The sequence below is a fragment of the Vigna unguiculata genome, chromosome 5 (assembly GCF_037176805.1).
Source record: "Vigna unguiculata cultivar grain cowpea cultivar isolate G323 ecotype 2 chromosome 5, ASM3717680v1, whole genome shotgun sequence".
NCBI classification, from domain to species: domain Eukaryota; kingdom Viridiplantae; phylum Streptophyta; class Magnoliopsida; order Fabales; family Fabaceae; genus Vigna; species Vigna unguiculata.
Genome location: NC_140796.1, coordinates 15,505,298 through 15,525,646, shown reverse-complemented (window position 1 = coordinate 15,525,646; position 20,349 = coordinate 15,505,298). Strand labels below are relative to the sequence as shown.

Sequence of the window (20,349 nt, the reverse complement as noted above, 5' to 3'; positions counted from 1 at the left end):
AGTAATATGAATGAAAACGACAAATAAAATAAATATATAAATAAATATAACATTAATGGTATTATTAAATCTATTAGGCGGACCAGACGAAAACCTTTTCATTGTGATTTGTCCATATCCAAGATTATTTTTTTTTGGATAAAGTTTAATTGTTTAAGATAACTTGAGTGCACAACATACTAATCTTAATCATGTATGTTAATGTGGTCCTAATTTTCGTTCAGTTTTTTTATTTTGGTTCTAATGTTCTTTTGTTCAATTTTTGGTCCTAATATTTAGCAATTTTATTCAATTTGGTCATTTTTGTTAACTTTGTTTAAATAATTAAAGGACAGTGAACATACTACCATGTGTCATTTCATGATTTTTTAGATTTTTATTTTATTTTTTTAATTTTAGAAAATGTACACTTGTCAAATCAATATCGTGTCAATTTGAAGAATTAATTTTTTTTTCTCAATTTGAAGATGTACAAAATTGCTCAATTTTAAGAAAAATAGGACTAAATTAAACAAAAATAATCAATATTAGGATCAAATTGAATATAAAAAATTGACACTGACACGTGACATGGATCCTGACTCGTGCCACAATACTAGCTTTTCACGTGGACATCTTTTTAAAAAATAAAAAAATTAAGAAAACAAAAAAAAACCTATGAAATAATATGTGGTAGTCATTGTTCACCATCTGTTAATTATTTAAATGTTCTTAGCAAGGAGAATAAAATTGAACAAAATTGACGAATATTATGACCAAATTGAACATAAACAAATATTAGGATCAAATTGTAAAAAACTGAACAAAAATTAGGATCAAATCAGGATTTAAGCCTACATATTAATAAATATTGGAGTAAATAAACAAAAATTATGAAAATCAAAATGAAAAATGAAATCAAAATTTAAATAAATATTAATTGATGGTAATATCAAATCCATTAGGTGGACCTAACAAGAACCCCTTAATGGTTATTGGAGCGTAACCATGATGAACAAGGTACGTTAACAAGGTACGTTACTTGAGACTAATAATGTATAAAATAACAATAAAAATTAATATTTAATTAATGAAAGAAAAAAATTAATGAAAACGACAAATAATATAAATATGTAAATAAATATAAGACTGATGGTAATACCAAATATATCATGGACCAAACGAAAACTATTTCAATGTGATTGGACCGCATAAAATAAATGTGTAAATAAAATAGTTAAATTACACATTTGGTCCCTATTCTCGTTCAGTTTTGTCAATTTGTCCTAATATTTTTTTGTTCAATCAAGTCCTAATTTTTGTCAATTTTGTTTAATTTCGTCTTTTTTGCTAACTACTTTTAAATAATTAACGGTAATAAACAGTGATTGAAACATGTCACTTCATGATTTTTTATTTTATTTTTTAATTTTTTAAAATTTTTTAAATAATGTCCACATGTCAATCCTACAATTTATCACATGTCAAAGTCAATATTTTATATTCATTTGGTTCTTATATTTTTGAAATTTAGTCCCAATTTTTTTATAATGGAGCAATTTTGTCCCTCCCTAAATTGAGACTAAATTCAATTTTTACATAAATGTTATAATGATGTTTTTATTAAAATTCAAATTTTTATTATATATTTTTTGTTTAGGGTTACAATTAGTTTGAAATTTTAGACCAATGATTAAAAAAAACCAAAAAGAGTCGCAAAATGATATGTGACAGTCATTGTTCATTATCATTAATCATTCAAACGAAGTTAGCAAAAAGGACCAAATTGACGAAAATTAAGATATGATTGAACAAAAAATTAATATTAGGACTGAATTGGAAAAAATAGATGAAAATAGGGACCAAATGTGTAATTTAACCATAAAAATAAGATTGGTGTCAATATCAGATTCATCAGGTGGACCCAACGAAAATCCCTTCGCGTTGATTGGACCGTAACTATGATGACCACAGTTTTGTATCAAAGTTTCATTGGTTAGGAGAACCGTAACGCACAACACACCAACCCTAACAAGGTATGTTATTAGGGGGAAATCATCTATAAAACAGTAAAAGTCTCACCATTTGCTTGTCACCTTTCTCTTGCTTCTACCACCTATTCTTTTCTTTCTTCACATATGTTAGAGAAGTTATCCTACATAACACAATTGAACCTATACACCAAGGTTAACCCTATGAATAAGAGAAACAAGCAAAAGTTTCGACAAGATGCACCCACAGGTTGGTTTATTTTTAATTAATTATTGTCTAATTTTTTTCGATATTGGTCAACCATTAAGATTTCAGTCATGATGCCCTTAAATTTTTTGTTTTGAGATATGATGATATGTGTATTTTCAATTTCTTATAAAGTTAAGAAACGTGATGAAATTGAAATCATGATTGCAATTTAAAACATTAAATTTTGTTATCAATTTTCCAAATCATTTAAAGATCTATTCCATATATGTGGATGTTTTAGTCCTTGGCTTTCATTGCTTATGATTCTACTTTATCTTTATTATTATTTTTGTTATCTTTATTTTTATTTTTATTACTTTGATTGTTTTGAGTGTTGATGATAGTGTAGTTGTTGGATTTTTTGTTTGTTTGTTTACCTTCTCTTCTCTTACATGTTTTCGTAGGTCTTACAAGTCAATCGGAGAGTGAAGACGATGACGAAGTGTATGTTAGCCCAATTTTTATTACCTATTTTCTATTTTATTAAATTTAATTTTCCATTTTTATTTTCTTAGAATTTATTTTTAATTTGTTGGTCTATGATTTTTTTATCGATATGAACTTAGTTAATTATACCATAATTAATTGTTTTATTGTTTTACAATTTGTGTCAATATATGGACAAAAATCTTAATAAAGTTTTGATCTTTTAATCATGAATGAAGTAATGATAATTAAATAATGTTTTAGTTTCTTGAAATAATCCTAATTGAAATATTTTCCTTCTATACCATAATTGTGCAATTTTAGTTTCTTGAATCATAAATCTAATCTTCATTTTTTTTATAAACAGTAAATAATAGATATAATAGGAAACGCTTGGGTGTTCTAACATTTTACAAAAAGGTGTTTCAACCCTTTTACAAAATGATGTTTCTATGAATGTTTCAAGTTGTTGATGAAAAAGATGTCCCAATGAATGTTTCAAGCTATTTATGTTGACAAAAACAAACAAAAGATAAGAGAACAACACAAGAATATAAAGTGTTAATATCACACATTTTTATGTTGTATTTCTTTACACAAAATTCAACACATGTCATAAAATTGCTTAAAACTCTCCTTCAAAAAATGATGCGGTTTGAGAACTTCACTTAGATTTTGATATCATGTTTGTATCTTGCAAAGTTATCCATTGATCTTATTTTGCTTGTCTCACCTCTACATATCAATTCATCCAAAATTTTGGGTTCTTTCTCAATTATCAAAAATATTTTTTTAAAATGATGTTAATAATTCTAATATTTTGTTTTCTTCATAAGAGAAAGACATTTTGTTATAGTGAATTATTTTATGTAAATCAATTTTCTTAGTTTTGGGAAGTTTTGTGCAGCTTGAATTTTGGTTATTTTCTTTAGGACAACAACACTACATAGAAGAATGATTTACTTAACTTGATATTTGCAAAGAATTCTACAAATAATTTGAAATAAATGTCAGCTCCAAAAAGGGTTAAATAAAGTTTAATTTTTTTTCTTTTTGTAATTCCTGGAAAATACATAGTAATTGGTAGAAAAGCATCTATACTTTAAGAAAGGCTTTTGACAAAACAATTTTCACAAAAACTTGAATTCAAATGTTTAATATAGTAAACAATACACAAGTGTAATAGATAATCAGACAAAATTCAATTTTGTACTAATGTAATCCAGTTGAGTTATTTAATTTTCTTTCAAGATACTATTGAAGGGTCAAACTAAATTAATCTTTAATTATATAAGTATTATTTCTTCTACTTCTATTTTACATTACTATTTTACACTAGTACATAATGTAACTCCTAGAAAATCTCTTAATCTCTCATTGAGATTTATAACACAAGTATTCTTTAACTCCAACTTTACTATTTTTACTAGTTTGCATCTTAAGCATAATTTTATTTTTTATAAACTAAAATTAGCCATGTATGTACTGATTTGTCCAAATTCTCTTAGAACTTTAAATTCATAGTGTAACTTGTATAAACGATAATTTTAGTTTATAGAAAAGATTTTTTTTTCTTTTCATTCTTTCTCTAGAGTAAATTCCGGATAAGTTTGTTGTGATACTTGTTTAATAAAGCCTATAGTCATGTCTCATATACCTTGCTAAAGGATTTGTTATTAGTATATTTTTATAAATGTGTCAATTTTAAATAAATGACATTTTCACAAGTGTGTCACATGCCACCTAGAACCCAAATTGAAACATTTTAAACAAAAAGGAATAAAGGAACAAACTTAAGCCTACAATGTAGATAATATCAATATTATATTTTAGCCAATTTGATGGGCAATAGACAAATAAGAAGACACATTTGAGTTATCTATTGAATTGTTATTCTCTATTGTGTCTGGTTATTACCTCTTGTTTATTTTTACTTTATCATTTTTAATGAATTTGATATATATTTTTAAGATAGGAAAAAATATATAATTCAACACAAAAATGTGACAATTTTGACGACTTTTAGTTTTAATAATATCCTAACTTTTGTTTTTTATAGGTGGTATCCTTTTGACCTGGAAGCCCTGCGAAAGGATGTTGAATGCCCAATCTGCCTTGGTATGTATAAACATTATTTGTAGAGAACGGAAATATAATTGAAGCAAGGTTTTGTTGTAACATAATTGTTTTAGTAAATTAAGGCAATTGTGATGTTTTTTGACAAGATAATTGTGATAAAATGGTATATTATGATAAATCCATGTTGTCTTTTAATGAGCAACAAATTTTGATATAAATAACTAAATTTCGTAGGTAGCTTTATGAAGAAGTTAATCCTCAAAATTAATTTATAAAATTGCATGTTCTGATTGGTTTTTTGTTTGCATTTTTTTTCCATTCCCTTTATTTTCACATCCTCAATGTCTTACAATGATACAACTTTAAAAAAATGTTCATGATTCAGAGACAAAACATTAGTTTGTAGGATAAAAAGGCTATTTATAATCTAAAACAAGCTCCTCAATCATGTTTCATAGGTAGTGGCATTTATTTTTACATGTAGCAAATCATGCATTAATTCAAACCTTAATCACTTAGCTCGGTTCAATATTTTTCTTGATTGATAATTGAGACTACAAATCCCTACTATAGATTAGAAGACGTACCTTTCATTTGTTTTAGGTTTTTTTTTTTCTTATTCAAGCCTATACTTTGAGTTGAGCACTTCAAAAGATAAAAACCTATAGCAAAAACCTAGGTCAAAACCCGTGTAAATCCAAATAGAATTTAAATAACTTACTGTAAAATGTCTTATTTATTTGGTAAAATCCCTAAAGCATAATAATAACACCACTCACATTGAATTTGATTTCTGGCTTAGTTTCAGTGCACAAGATTAGTAAAACTCCATAAAAATATTTATGCATGTATGAAATACACGCAGAAGAGATACTTAACAACTATGAATATTTTTAAATTGCAATTTCTTAAAGGGTGATAGGGATACATGGATGTATAATCTAACTTGTTATTTTTTTTACTATTTTTTATGATAGGGATAATTCGAAATGCAAGAGTTGTCATGGAATGCATGCATCGCTTTTGCAAGGAGTGCATAGAGAAATCCTTTCGCCTCGGGTTTACCCTCAAACAACCACCATTTTTTGTTTAAATATAAATTGGGATGATTGTGCATATTTGCAAAAGTTTCTTTTTTTCTTTTTCATTTATAATTTTCAATACAATGGAATGGTTTTGTTGCAGTAACAATGAATGCCCTGCTTGTCGTACTCATTGTTCAAGCCGAAGATCACTAAGGGAAGACCGTCTCTTTGATGAATTGATTTCTGTCATTTATCCAAACATTGATGAATACGAGGAAAAGGTAATATCTATATGTTTTACACATTGTCTTGTTTTTCATTTTCAAAATGAAAAAAAAAAAAAAACTCATCAGAATGTTTTTGACCCAGGAAATGACTCTCTCTAATGATGCAAAAAATAATATAAAGGTAAGATTCATACGTTAATATTTCCTTAATTTTGTTTTTCATAAACTAATTCTCTAAAGTGCTTTAGTTAATGTAGAAGTAGTCAAACTAGACTTTTATTTAGTTATGTGGGTATTCAAGTCAAAACTTTTAACTCAGGCAACCTATCCAATGACTCTTTTTTTCTTTTTTCTTATTTAGTAACTCTAACTTACAGTTTTATAATTTTTGATAAACTTTATCCAATATGAGAGATTAAGTTAGGAAGAATATAATAATTAATATGTCCTTTGATTCTAAAAAGGCCAATATCCCACATCGTCACACTTACTCAAACCGTTACAAAGCCTTTAGTTGTACTATCCATAATTCCTTCAATTTTTTACCAATTTTAAGAGGATTATGATATTTTGACACTTTTTTTAACAAAATTTGTTTTTCAACACACCAAAATATTTTTCCACTCTTTTCAAGTCATATCAAACATTTCTTTTATCCATTGATGTACTGCCACATGTGCATTATCAAAAGTCTGTCCACAAAACTTTGTTAAAAAATGATTTTCCATTTTAAAATTGATTAAGGACTAGTGATATAAACTAACATAACATAATCACTATCAACAACATATTATCATTTTTTACAAGCTATAAAGCTCGAAAACACCTCACAATCAGTGCATCCTTGTATCCCATACATATTGGTTATGAACACACCTATGACACATTCTTGTATCCAACACATATTGGTTATGAACACATGTATGACACTTTATATGACATGTATCGGTAAAATGTTTAATTCAAATTTTTTATGTTTGACAAAATTTTGTGATTTTGACAGAACTTCAATTCAATGTTAATAAAGACAAATAGAATTATTTCTAAAAATTCATAAATTTGTAAATGTATTACATCAGTTTCTATTATGATTAAGAAATAAATTTTATATGATAACTATTTTTCACTTTTTGAAATTAAATAAATAAATTAGATTTAATCTAATTTTTTTATTAGATGACAATATATTAGATTATTATATTAGACAAACCTTGAATATAGATGATTTTGAGTATATAAATATGAATTGTTGAATTAAATAATTCATTATACCTGTAATATATATATTCTTATGTCATATATTTTGGAAAGTACATATGAATGGAAGTGTGTGTGTGAATATCCGTGCAACATAGTCCAGGAGAGGTTTTAGTTGTCAGATTTACAGAGGGGGTTTCACTGGGGAGATACAACACACCAATAAGATCTGAGCCTAACCAGATAAGACACTGACACCACTCTCAACCCAAAACCTTAAGGCAATAGGTTTATGGGTCTTGATCCTTATATAATGCTCTACTTTCTCATTTCTGGTCAATGTGGGACTTAGACTCACACTTGTATTCCTAACATTAGTTGTGTTTGTAATTCTAACCATGGATGTGTTTTTGTGATTCGGAAGTCGATGCAAGAAGCATATGGCAAGACTCTTGAACGACAAAATGAGGCAGCGGGAAAGAAGGGTGCTGCTGCTGCAACATCTAGGTCCTCAAGGACTGCAACACTGAGAAGAAGTGCAAGAAATGCAGAATCTAGTTCTAGCAGGGACATCACATTGCCTCCTATTGCTGAAGAGACAGAGACACAAGTAATACCTGTCACTCACTTTGCTGAGCTACAGATACAATCACAAAGCTCTCAGCATCAGACTAATGCAAGCACAGTTGCAACTGGATCACTTCGAAGTCTCATTTCCTCATCTGATCAACTTGTTTGGGGGCGATTGGGCCCCAGGACTCAGACCAGTACCAATGCTAGGCATGCTGCTGCTAGGAGGGCCAATCGCTTGGAGAGATTCATTCATCATCTGCAAAACTCAAATCAGAATGATGATGAGGTACATTCTTTCTCCAGACCTATATATGTGGTTAATTATCAGTTTTCATATACAAGAATTGCTGTTACAATTTTTAACCTAATTTCAGTTGGACATCTTCATCAAACTCGTCTCTTTTGAGGAAGCAAGAGTGCCAAATTTGCCAAGGCCATACCTTAACTGTAGGCCCACTCTATCGATCGACCAACTGTGCCAGGTTTTTCTCTTCTCATCTCATGAAACCTTTTATTTTATAGTACACGTCTTTTTGGTGCTAACGTTGTTGTTCTGTCCGCAGTACGTTGCCCATGAAACCCAGCTGCAAACTGAAGAAATTGAACTTTACGTGGTGAAGGGGTGTGGACCTAGCTTTGTGAGTGGTCGTGAAAAATTTGATGCAGACAAATATGAAACTCAATTTCTTGGGAGAGGAGATCAAAAGTTGGCTGAAATCATAACAAACAATCTCAGCCTTGGCCATCTGGTAATTAATAAATTTACTCTTTAAATCTGGAACATGTTACTGCACACGTTATATTAAAACAAATAAATCATTGCTTTTACGAATATTAATAATTGTCACATTTTTTGTCTCTGTTTTCAGGTCATAGCTTACAAGAGGAAGCAGTGGAACTTGAATGAAGTGTTCTCCTGCCCTGGTTCGGAATATGATGAGTTTCTTACCTAAACTATGGTTTATTGAATAAATATTAAACCTTGAAAACTTTCAATTCTGACTCTCTTTCACAAAGAACTTGACTTTACAATGCTTTCAATTATGCTATTTATCCCTTTCACAAAGAACTTCACTTTACAAAGCTTAGAATAAGGTACAGTGTGTATCAGTCATGTCATCGTGATGAACGTGACCATTATAGTTTGTTAAATGTTGGTATTATCGACATTATTGGTTACATATTTCATTATCTCTGTTCTATTCTTCTTTCTTGTATGGTAAATTTATACTCCACATATATTTAGGAATTGTTTAGACCACTATGAATTATATATTAAAAATGAATATAAAAAAATTTGAATTGAAGTTTTTTTGTAAGTTAAAATTAGTTTATGGATAAACTCATCATTTACAAATAAGTTTTTTCAAAATTTGATTTTGGACTTGTATAAATGTTAATTTTAATTTACACAAGTTTTTTTTTTTTTTTTTCATTTTTCTGTGAAAGGCCTTTTATTAGTTTGATACAATAGGTTGAATTTTCCTTATGAGAAAATCACGTAAAAATGTTTTCACGATGCCATGCTAGTCAACACTCTTATATATATGCTCGACAAAAGAGTAAAGTATTTTACACGATATCAAATATTTGACATCTTAAATATGTTGTTATTTTTTACATGAAATTTGTAAAATATAATTGATAAGTAGAAATGATAAATGAGCTAGATTATACCGTACGTTATTATTTGCATTCATCTTGATTTTGATAAAAAAAAAATTGTATCGACTAGATATCAGTATAGATAATACTAAATTCTTTAAATTATGAATGGAAACTGGTATGAGTATGTATATATCATTTTGTCTTTATTTTATTCTCGTTCCAATACTTATTTTCATCTTTATATTATTTTTGTTTTAAATTATTAAAATTCTTTTAATTTATTAAATTATATAAAACTTTTATATGAACTTTTTTTTTCTTTAGTTTCATATCTTATTTTCAAGACACACATTTAATTATTTGTACTATTTTTGTTCTTATTTTATCCTTTTCAATTATTATTTGATTTTTTTTTACAAGAGGGGCGTAATATTTACTAAAATTATCGAAATAAGCAATTTTTTAAAAAATTACGTAAATGGATGAAATCGTATATGATAAGTGCGATTTTAAACTATGAAGTCCTATGTGAGAATTATGACTTTTAATTTTATAAAGAAATCGTCAAATGTACGACTTATTTTTTTATTAATATATTTATATGTAAATATTTCTTATTTTAACGTGTATGAATGTGGTCATTTTGACATACGATTTTTTTTATCATCTTTTATATTTTCTATTTTGAAGTTTAACATATTTATTTCTATTTTCATTTAAATTTATCTTTTTATATTAAAATTATTTTTTAATAATATGATTATTGAGTGTTTTAGGATTTTTTAAGTTTTCCTAATTTTTATACAGTCATATAACTTTTAATCAAAACAATAACTATATCATTTTGATTAATATAATTTCAATATAAAGAAATAAATCTTAATAAAAGATATATATTAAAATTATCTTTGATTTTAATGCATATCGATAATCTCAAAGATAATAATTTTAATACGTATTTTTATTAAAATTTATCTTTTCAATATTAAAATTATATTAATCAAAATGATATAATAAGTGTTTTGATTAAAAATTAAATTAAAATTATTTTTTATTAATATATATATATATATATATATATATATATATATATATATATATCATTATTTTAATGAATAATTGTATAAATATAATTTGAATAATTAAATTATCTATATATACTTTTAAAAACAATATATATAGATATATAAAATATATCTTAAAATATTAAATATTGTAATAATTTATTAAATTAATATTCATATATATAGTTTAATAAGAAAATTATATATATATATATATATATATATATATATATATATATATAATTTTAAAAATAAATTTAGTTAAAAATTTTAAAATCAAAAATATTTTTATATAAAACTAAGAAAATATAATTCACTTTTAAAATATAAAAGAACATTAAATTTTATATTTAATTTATTAATCAAATTATTAAAAAATATTAAAATAAAAAATATATAATTGTACAAAAATTAGAAAAAAAATTAAAACATTGAACTACATATTATTAAAAAATAATTTTAATGTAAAAAGATAACTTTTGAATGAAAATAAAAAATAAAAAATATTAAACTTTAAAATAAAAATATTAATGATAATAAAAAAGAAGTCACTTTCAAAGGTTAAAATAAAAAATATTTAAAATTATAAATATATATTGATAAAAAAGTGAAGTAGTCGAATGATCGACAATTCTTTTATAAAATAAAAAGTCGTACCCGTTACGTACGACTTTATTATTTTTAATAGTTTAAAATCATACTTTATCATATATGATTTTATCCATTTACATAATTTATTTTTGAATCTGTCTATTATGGTAATTTTAATAAAAAATTACGCCACTCTTGTTAAAATACCTCATTATTTTATAATTTTATTTGATATTTATAACATTAATTTCTTTTTTTATATTTGATTTTAGAAGAGAAAATTGTTTCTTTCGGACATACTTGATAGTATGATTTTTTTTGCCATAATTTTTACCTTTTGTAAAAAATATTTAATTATTCTTCATAATAATAGAGAGAAAAAGAGGACACAAGTATGATATAATTATTTTCTGATAAGGATGAAGATGAAATATATATATATATATATAGATATGAGATGAGTATAGTCAAACTCGCATCTGCTTCACTCTTTGTTATCTATAATAATAAAAATAAATATATGACATTATATATGTTTATATTCTTAGCAAATATTTTCAACCTATGTTTTTAGATCTTAAATTTAGACACAAAATTGAAATTCATCTGTATTCCAAATTTTAATATATTTGAGTTTCCAAACTTTAAAATTTTAAGTACTTCATCGTTTACTAATCACTTGATTCTCTTAGTTATGAAGACATGTCCTAATCTGTATCTTATAACATAGAGGAATCTCATTCACAACACATTATTTTAACTAAATAAAAACATGCATATAATTATAAAAAGTGTAGTTCTATAATTTAATAGAGTAAAAACCATCACATAGTTCATCAAAACTAACAACTTTCGATTTATTCAATAAAGTAAAACCAATATCCTTACAAATTTAAGGAAAAACCAAAAGTTAATAAGTTCTTCTAAACTAGGAACATAAAAGATTTTTTCTAAACAAAAAATAAAATCACAGCATAAAATTAAATTGCATGTCCCAATGTTAGTGACGGTCCCAAGATTTTTTACATTTTCTTTAATTTTTTTTTAATTTTTTTATAAAATATAATATTTAATATTAATAAATAATAAAATAAAAAATTAAACATAATAAAAAATAATAAAATTCATTGAGATATTTTTTGTTTCATCAGTTTTTTGAATATTTATTTTTTTATAAATATGAAAAGAAAAGTTAGGTACTACATGTTTTTTCATAACCATTTCTTAAAGGTCACTTGATTATCATATATTTTTTTTAGTAATTACGTCTCTCAATTTTTTATTAGAGTTTGATAAATTATTTTTTAGTCTTAATATTTTTTAAACAGTTATTATTGATGAAAAATAAAATAGCTTAATTTCTTTTAAGTGATAAAAGGGAAGATATCCTTGAAGATGAAAACAATACAAATTTACTTCTTCACCTATTTTCAAGCATGATACTAGAAATTCAATTGTTGAATTGAAGGACCATTTCTTAAGATTCAAAGAATTGTAAGTGGAAAATTTCATATTAATTCTTTTAAATTATAGGCCGAATGTTTTATATTAATTCTTTGGAACTTATTATAAGAAAACATTATCAAATATAAGAATATTCAGGGAAAGAGATGAAGTTAGAAAAACTTATTTAAAATGAGTTTTATATCAAATAAAATTTCAAAACTATAATTCTTTTAAGAAAAAATATACAAAGATTTCAATACTAAATTATATATACTTTTGTTATATTAGTAATAATAATTAAATATATAAGACTTGAGTATATTATTTTGGTCCCTCCAAACTTTTTTATCAAGATCTGTCACTACCAACTGTCCATGTGAAGTCATCTTGCCACCTGAATATATGCTATGCTCATTTCCAAAGGTCTCTTTAGGTGTTGCATAACTGCATGGTATTACAAAACAGGGATTGTAGATATCCGGTGAAGATGAGAATGTCACAAAAATTTGATACTCATTGATTTTAGATATGGAGATATGGATAAAGTTTTTCAATAAGAATGAATATGGGATGGCGAAACCTGTCTTATCCCGCCCCACTGCCATCTCTACCGACATCCATAAAGGTACTTGAATAAAAATTATTCACAATCATGTAATTTGTAATTAAAGCATTTGGTTTGTTATATCCCGTAATACTGATGCTCTTTAAACATTCATTTCCCCTCAAGAAATTCTCATGATATCGTACAATAGGTCTTTCCGAATTCTAATCTTTCCAGTACTACTAAATTTTTTTATATTTTATGGAACTTTTCTTATAAATTTTTTATAACATTTTGCATGAAAAGTTTTATTTTCTTTTTTTTAAAGACTCTAATTAGTAAGTAATTCTTTCATTAATAATTATTTTTTTACAAAATTATAAAATTTGTAAGTATTTTTTATAAAATTTTAAATTAAAAATATCTTATACAAAATATTTTAGAGAAATAATAATATGTTTTTGAAAATTATTTTTCATAACAAAATTTATAAATATTTTTTAGAAAAAAAATTTAAAACAAAATTCTCAACAAATATATGATTCTTTTTAGTAGTGGCTGAACTGAATTGACCTACTAGAGGCAATAATTTTCCAATTCATTCATGTATTCAACGTTTCAAATCATGGAGAAAATTGGATATACGTAAAAGTGGGAGAAAACTTTTCCTATTCGAGGCTATTCAGGGGAAAGGAAAACTGCTTTTCCGGTTCGCGGCTTCCTTTTCGACTCCAATTGGAATTGACACTCATCAAGACAGCGAAATACAATTTCAGCAATGGAAGCAGGGAAAGAACATAAGCATTTATTTGGAGGAAATTTTAATTTGGAAAAAAGATCGTAAAGTAATAATCATAAATCTAAAAATTCATTTTTGTATATGTAAGTTACTGTAGTATTAATGTCTTTCTAATTCAATTTTAGAAAACTACTCTCTGCAATCTTAAAATTTAGGATTAATTTCACACCTTAACATAAATCATAATAGGAATATGCTAACATTAACATTGATCATAAGAGATTATATGAGAATACAATGATAAAATGTTCTACAACCTCTTTGTTTCAAATCTCCTTTTTTTTTAAATCTTTTTTTTTCTCTCACTTTTTCTTTCTAATTAGAGACATAACCCTTAATTTTTTTATTAACTAACGTCCATTGTTTATGTAGGACCGACGTGACACTCTCAACTCCATGATGGCTTGGTCTTCAGTCATTCCTATCTACAATTTGTCCATTATGAAGTATCTTATTAGGAAATTGATTGTTTGACAAAGAAAAATTGACAAAATTTTAACAAACTGGGGTGTCTTTTATTAATTTAATGTTTATTTAAAAAAATATTCCACATGTGATTAGAAAAGTAAAACAAATAGTGTATTGAATTGAAAAAATAAAAGCACCATGAACGAAAAGAAAAACCATTTCTCATGCCTGATTTAAAATCCTCTAACGATGCTTTACCAAAAACACTTCATCGTTGTAGAATCAAATTCCTTCGTCCCACCTGCACGAAAAAGCCTCCCATAGTGCTTCACCAAAAACCGTTGATTGTAGCAGAACCAACCCAATGGTGGTTGACGGAAAACCCTTCCTCGATGCAGAACTGATAATGTCCATTTTTACCTCTTTTTGTGTGTTTATTGTCATAAATAAATCAACTTTATCTTAGCTTTTATCTTATATCCTCAAGTTTAGTGTGTTTTGTATTCTTTTGTGTTTTGGTTGTTTTATGTTTGTTTTGCCTCTAATCTCTCTTTTAAGTGTGTTAAATAAGTTATAGGAAGCATTTGTGGTGAAGGAAAACAAGCAAGAACTCAAGGGAGCATGATTGGACAAGAAAAGATTGATTTTGAAGCAAACAACCGTGTCGGGTGCCACTTTCTACCTGCATTTATTAATTAATTAATTAATTTTCATGGGTCTTACATTTTCCCACCTTTAAAAGTTTTCATCCTCGAAAATAAGACTTACCAGCAAAAAGGTGAGGATAGGACTTTCTCATGAGATCCTCCATCTCCCAAGTCATCTCCTGGGTTGCCTCGTCCCAGAGAACCTTCATAGTCCGAATCTCCTTCCTTCTGAGTTGTTTGACTTGAGAATCTAGAATTCTCATCGGTCCCACTCCCAAAGTCAAATTCTCACGCACCTGAACATCATCCTGCTCCAGCACATGAGTAGGGTCCGCCACGTACTTCCTCAATTGTGATACATGAAAGACATTGTGCAGGTTTGCCAAGTGAGGTGGCAATGCAATCTCGTACGCCACCAGTCCGATTCGCCTCGTAATCTGATATAGACCGATGAATCGAGGAGTCAACTTCCTCGACTTCAAAGCTCTCCCAATACCTGCTGTAGGTGTAACCCTAAGGAACACGTGGTCATCAGCCTCAAACTCAAGTGGCATCCTCCTCTTATCTGCGTAGGATTTCTGCCGACTCTGAGTTGCACACATCCGATCCTGTATTACCCTTACTTTCTCATTAGTCTGTTGTAAGAATTCTGGATCAAGTACCACAGACTTTCCATCTTGCTGCCAACACAAAGGTGTCTGACATCTCCTGCCATACAAGGCCTCGTAAGGTGTCATCCCAATACTGGAATGGTAGCTATTATTATAAGTGAACTCCACCAGTGGTACCACATCACTCCACATCCCGAGGTGATCCAAGACACATGCTCTTAGTAAATCTTCCAGAGACTGTATGGTTCTCTCAGACTGGCCATTAGTCTGAGGATGATATGCCGAGCTCATTCTCAATTGAGTGCCTAAGGTGTTCTGTAGTGACTGCCAGAATCTCGATGTGAACCTCGGATCTCTATCTGAGATAATACTCGTAGGCACACCATGTAGCCTGACTATCTCCCTAACATACAACTCTGCTAGTTTATCCATGGACATTTTCTGATTGATTCGCAGGAAATGAGTGCACTTTGTCAATCTGTCCACTATTTCCCAAATAGAATCGTGCCCCCTCATTGACCTTGACAGGTGTGTAACAAAGTCCATGGAAATACTGTCCCATTTCCACTGAGGAATGTCAAGAGGCTCCAACGTACCACCCGACCTCTAATGCTCGATTTTTGCTTTTTGGCACACTAAGCAGGATGCTACATAATCTGCCACATCGATTTTCATGCTAGTCCACCAAAAGGTCGCCTTCAAGTCTTTGTACATCTTAGTCATACTTGGATGTATGCTAAGACGACTTTTATGCCCTTCATCCAAGAGCATTTTCCTCAAAACCCGACTGCTGGGTACACACACCCTCTCTCTAAAACGCAGGATACCATCTATGCCCATCTTGAAGTCTTTTATCTTCTTTGTGACCAACTCGCTGATAATCTGCTGTAGTTCCTGATCCTTACCCTGTTCCACCCGAACCTCATATGGGAACTCATTAGTGATTCTCAACAGGCTGCACCGTATAAGACCTGCCTCTATATCCAGTCCCAGATTCATATCTCACAGCTTCTCGATCAGCTCCAACTCCTTAATCATCATAGCCGACACATGAGCTCTCTTCTTGCTCAGGGCGTCTGCCGTAATCTTTCAGGTATTCTATCCAGCGCCTTTGCCTCATATTCAGCTCCTTCTAATCAAACAAGTATTTTAAACTCTTATGATCGTTGAATACCTGAAACTGTGCCCCATACAAATAATGCCTCCATGTTTTGAGGGCAAACACTACTTTCGCTAGTTCCAAATCATGCATAGGGTAGTTCTTCTCATGCACCTTCAACTGATGAGATGCATATGCGATCGGCCGTTTCTCTTGTATTAACACGCAACCCAGCCCCTGATATGAGGCATCACAATATACCTCAAACGTCTTAGTTGGATCTGGAATAACAAACACCGGTGCAGTCGTCAACCTTCTCTTCATGTCCTCGAAACAAACTTCACATTCATCTGTCCAAGAGAAAGGTTGGTCCTTTCTAGTGAGTTGAGTCAATGGACTCACCATCTTGGAGAACCCTTCCACAAAGCGCCTGTAATAACCCACCAGGCCCAAGAAGCTTCTCACTTCAGTGACTGTCTGCGATTTCTCCCATTTCACCACTCTTTCAATCTTCGATGGGTCTACTACTATTCCTTGGGCTGAGATTACATGGCCCAAGAATTGTACCTTATCCAGCCAAAACTCACACTTCGACAACTTCCCATACAGTTTATGCTCTCTAAGAACCTCCAAAACCACTCGCAGATGCTCTGCGTGTTCTTCTCGACTCTCAGAATATATCAGTATGTCGTCAATGAATACAACGACAAACTGTTCATGTAGTCCATGAAAATTTCCGGAGCATTAGTCACTTCAAACAACATCACCACGTACTCATAGTGCTCGTATCGAGACCTGAATGTTGTTTTTTGCACATCCTCTAGCTTGACCAAGATCTGGTGATATCCAAACCTCAAATCAATCTTAGAGAACACAGCTGCTCCCTTCAATTGATCTAGTAAATCATCGATTATGGGCAACGGGTACTTATTCTTTATAGTCAGCTTGTTCAACTGACGATAATCGACATACAATCTGGAGCTGCCGTCCTTCTTTTTCACCAAAAGCACGGGTGCTCCCCAAGGTGATGCACTCGGTCGAATGAATTTCTTCTCAATCAAATCCTTGATCTGCTTCTTCAACTCAGTTAATTCCGCTGGCGCCATCCTGTATGGTGCCATTGAGACTGGACCTGCTCCAGGGATGAGATCAATGGTGAAATCCACATCCCTTCTCGGTAGCAATTCTGGGATTTCATCAGGGAAGACATCTGCATACTCCCCCACTACTGGAATCATACTAATTTTCTCTGCGGTGCTATTCTTCTTTGTATGAGCCACTATCATGAAACAGGTGGCTCCAGTTTCCATTTCATTTATCGCTCTCTGACCTAAGATTAACTCCAATCTCTCATGTTCTAGGAATACCAAATTGCGCCGTCCACAATCAATTATAATGTGATTGTTAGACAGCCAGTCCATCCCCAAGATTACATCCAGTCCCTCCAAAGGCAAGCACACCAAGTTCACCTTGAATCTGCAACCTGCCACTTCCATTGAACACCCAACGCAGACTGAACTGATAGCTACTTAACCCGAGGAGGGAGTTGAAACAAGCAACTCACACCCCAAATCGCGTTTCACCAAATTCAATCTCCCCACACACGCATTAGCAATGAAAGAATGTGTTGCTCCAGAATCGAACAACACTAATACTAATTGACCCAACAATAAACATGGCTCGAGGATAAGGTTACCTGATTTAGTAGCCTCTGTGGAGGTCAAGGCAAAGATCCTGCCAGCCGCTCTAGCTCTCTCTACTGGCGATGTTGCTGGCTTCTTCACACCCAAATTCTTCTTTTCTGGGCAATTATTGGCAAAATGTCCCGGTTTGTCGCATATGAAACACTTGTGACGGTCTCCTGACCCTCCTACCCCACCTGTCAGTTGAGGACAGTTCCTCTTCAAATGGGGTCCACCACACTGGTAGCAAGTGGGACCCTGGGATGTCTATGGTCGGTTGTAAGGCTTTTTCATTTGCCTAGCCTTTGTAACATTTTTCTGATGTCTACTCACGGGACCAGGACCCTTTTCAAGATACTCAGCACTCTTCGCATGTTCCACAAAAATTGGGAACCTCCTCTCCCGCAGTGGTGTCACCACCTTCTTGAGCTCATGTTTGAGTCCTCGCTCAAACTTCAAGCATCTCCAATCCTTAGTGATGTTCTGTGAATAGTATCTCGCTAGGTGCTCGAACTTATTCACGTATTCTTGCACCGTCATATCCCCTTGCTGCAGTGCAAGGAACTCAACTTCCTTGTCTTGCCTGGCTGTGTCCGGGAAATACTTCTCCAGGAACTGATTCCTGAAGCTAGTCCATTCCACCTGTTCATCTCGGGTCTGCATCTGCTGTTGCATTCCCGTCCACCAATACTCTACGTCATTGTTCAACAGATAGGTGGTAAATAGTAACTTCTGCTCATCAGTGCAGTTCATCACCTTAAAAATCTTCTCACACTTACGGAGCCATGCATCCGCCTCATCAGAAGAAGCCTTGCCAGTGAACTCTGCTGGCTTGTGACGTAGAAAATCTTCCACAGTGGGCACCTTGACTGGCGCGATCACTGCCCTGGGCTGCGCTGCGACAAATGGCTGCATCACATCCACCATCCGATGAATGGCCTCCGCGATGTCATCAACACCATTCCCATTCCTTCTCCTCTTGTTTGCAGCCATAGCCTGAATACGCCACATGTCAATCACTTAGTCAAACAAAACCAATCACACCGTTTCAAACTCAACACAACATACAACAATTAATCACATCGATAAGCTCACTCCCCACTAGCCCCAAAATATTTAAAAATATTTTCAAATTTTTTGCTCTGATACCAAATGTAACATCTCGATAGGATATTACGGGTTTTAATTAATAAAATAGAATAAAAAATAAAATCACATTTAATATAAGTCCATTTCCCAAAACGCAGGAAATTAAAAACTTTAATATAACATAAACCATATGTTCGCAATTACATATTTACAAAATCCACCAAAATTCAATATAAGAAATTTTACATCAAAAGTCTAACTATGAAAATCCTTTCAAAAGCACAGGTAGCCCTTGCACTCCGCCTCTAAGCATCTCCTGGCTCACCTATCAAATCATCTGCTCCTAGATAATAAGTTATCCGATCATCGCCACACACACAGATAGGGTGAGTTATGCACAATATATGAATATATACATGAAATAAATATACCACCATCCCAAAAAAACATGACTATGCATTTCATTGTTTCAAATTACCCATCCATGATCTCAAAGTCCTTCATGAGTCATATACATGAACTAGGTCATGGGACTTCATTGTGCTCCCACGAAACTAACCCATTCGTGGTCCAACCCTATGAGCCTATTCTGCTCATAGTCCTTCCCTACAAGCTCCTCGTATACAGGCTCCTCGTATGTAGTAAAACATCCAAGCCTCACTCGCTCGGACCATGGCACGCATGCAATCACCATACTATGGACTCCTCGCCCAATAGTAGCCGACGGAAACATAACAGTTCCTTGCCCATCGTGTGCTCGACGAATGTAATCACCATACTAAGGACTCCTCGCCACTTAGCAGCCGACAAGAACTACACCGTTCCATGCCCATCATGCGTCCAACCATCAAGCACATCCCAAACCACCTAATGGACTTAGTCCTTCAAGCCCAACCACCACAAAGACATGCAAATAATTTCCTTAGCCTAGGAAACACCAAACAATTCAGTACAACAAAACATAAGAACTTGGCTCCTCGCCATTCTCGCTTAAGCCACTCATGTTCGCCCAAG

General features: G+C 30.9%; 3 protein-coding genes across 3 annotated transcripts; 1 reads left to right on the top strand and 2 right to left on the bottom strand.

Annotated features, from left to right (window-relative positions):
• The first annotated feature begins 2,057 nt into the window (after window positions 1–2,057).
• Window positions 2,058–8,937, top strand: LOC114186129 (putative E3 ubiquitin-protein ligase RING1a). The gene is made up of 10 exons (XM_028074157.2): window positions 2,058–2,220; window positions 2,625–2,664; window positions 4,706–4,764; window positions 5,703–5,784; window positions 5,911–6,031; window positions 6,120–6,158; window positions 7,599–8,033; window positions 8,122–8,229; window positions 8,311–8,496; window positions 8,617–8,937. The coding sequence occupies exons 1-10, from the start codon at window positions 2,118–2,120 to the stop codon at window positions 8,698–8,700; spliced, it is 1,257 nt and encodes a 418-aa protein (XP_027929958.2). The 5' UTR covers window positions 2,058–2,117; the 3' UTR covers window positions 8,701–8,937.
• Window positions 8,938–16,071: 7,134 nt separating this feature from the next.
• Window positions 16,072–16,464, bottom strand: LOC146886137 (uncharacterized). The gene has a single exon (XM_085673313.1). The coding sequence runs from the start codon at window positions 16,462–16,464 to the stop codon at window positions 16,072–16,074; it is 393 nt and encodes a 130-aa protein (XP_085529439.1).
• Window positions 16,465–18,513: 2,049 nt separating this feature from the next.
• Window positions 18,514–19,257, bottom strand: LOC146886136 (uncharacterized). Its single transcript, XM_085673312.1, has one exon. It carries the CDS (start codon window positions 19,255–19,257, stop codon window positions 18,514–18,516), a length of 744 nt encoding a protein of 247 aa, XP_085529438.1.
• Between the last annotated feature and the right edge of the window lie 1,092 nt (window positions 19,258–20,349).

Bases quoted from the DNA above. Each gene is read 5' to 3' on its own strand.
- LOC114186129 (XM_028074157.2), top strand. From the start codon at position 2,118: ATGTTAGAGAAGTTATCCTACATAACACAATTGAACCTATACACCAAG. The intron at 4,765-5,702 runs GTATGTATAAAC...TTTTTATGATAG, and splicing joins TGAATGCCCAATCTGCCTTG to GGATAATTCGAAATGCAAGA. The intron at 5,785-5,910 runs GTTTACCCTCAA...GTTTTGTTGCAG, and splicing joins GAGAAATCCTTTCGCCTCGG to TAACAATGAATGCCCTGCTT.
- LOC146886137 (XM_085673313.1), bottom strand. From the start codon at position 16,464: ATGAATCTGGGACTGGATATAGAGGCAGGTCTTATACGGTGCAGCCTG.
- LOC146886136 (XM_085673312.1), bottom strand. From the start codon at position 19,257: ATGTGGCGTATTCAGGCTATGGCTGCAAACAAGAGGAGAAGGAATGGG.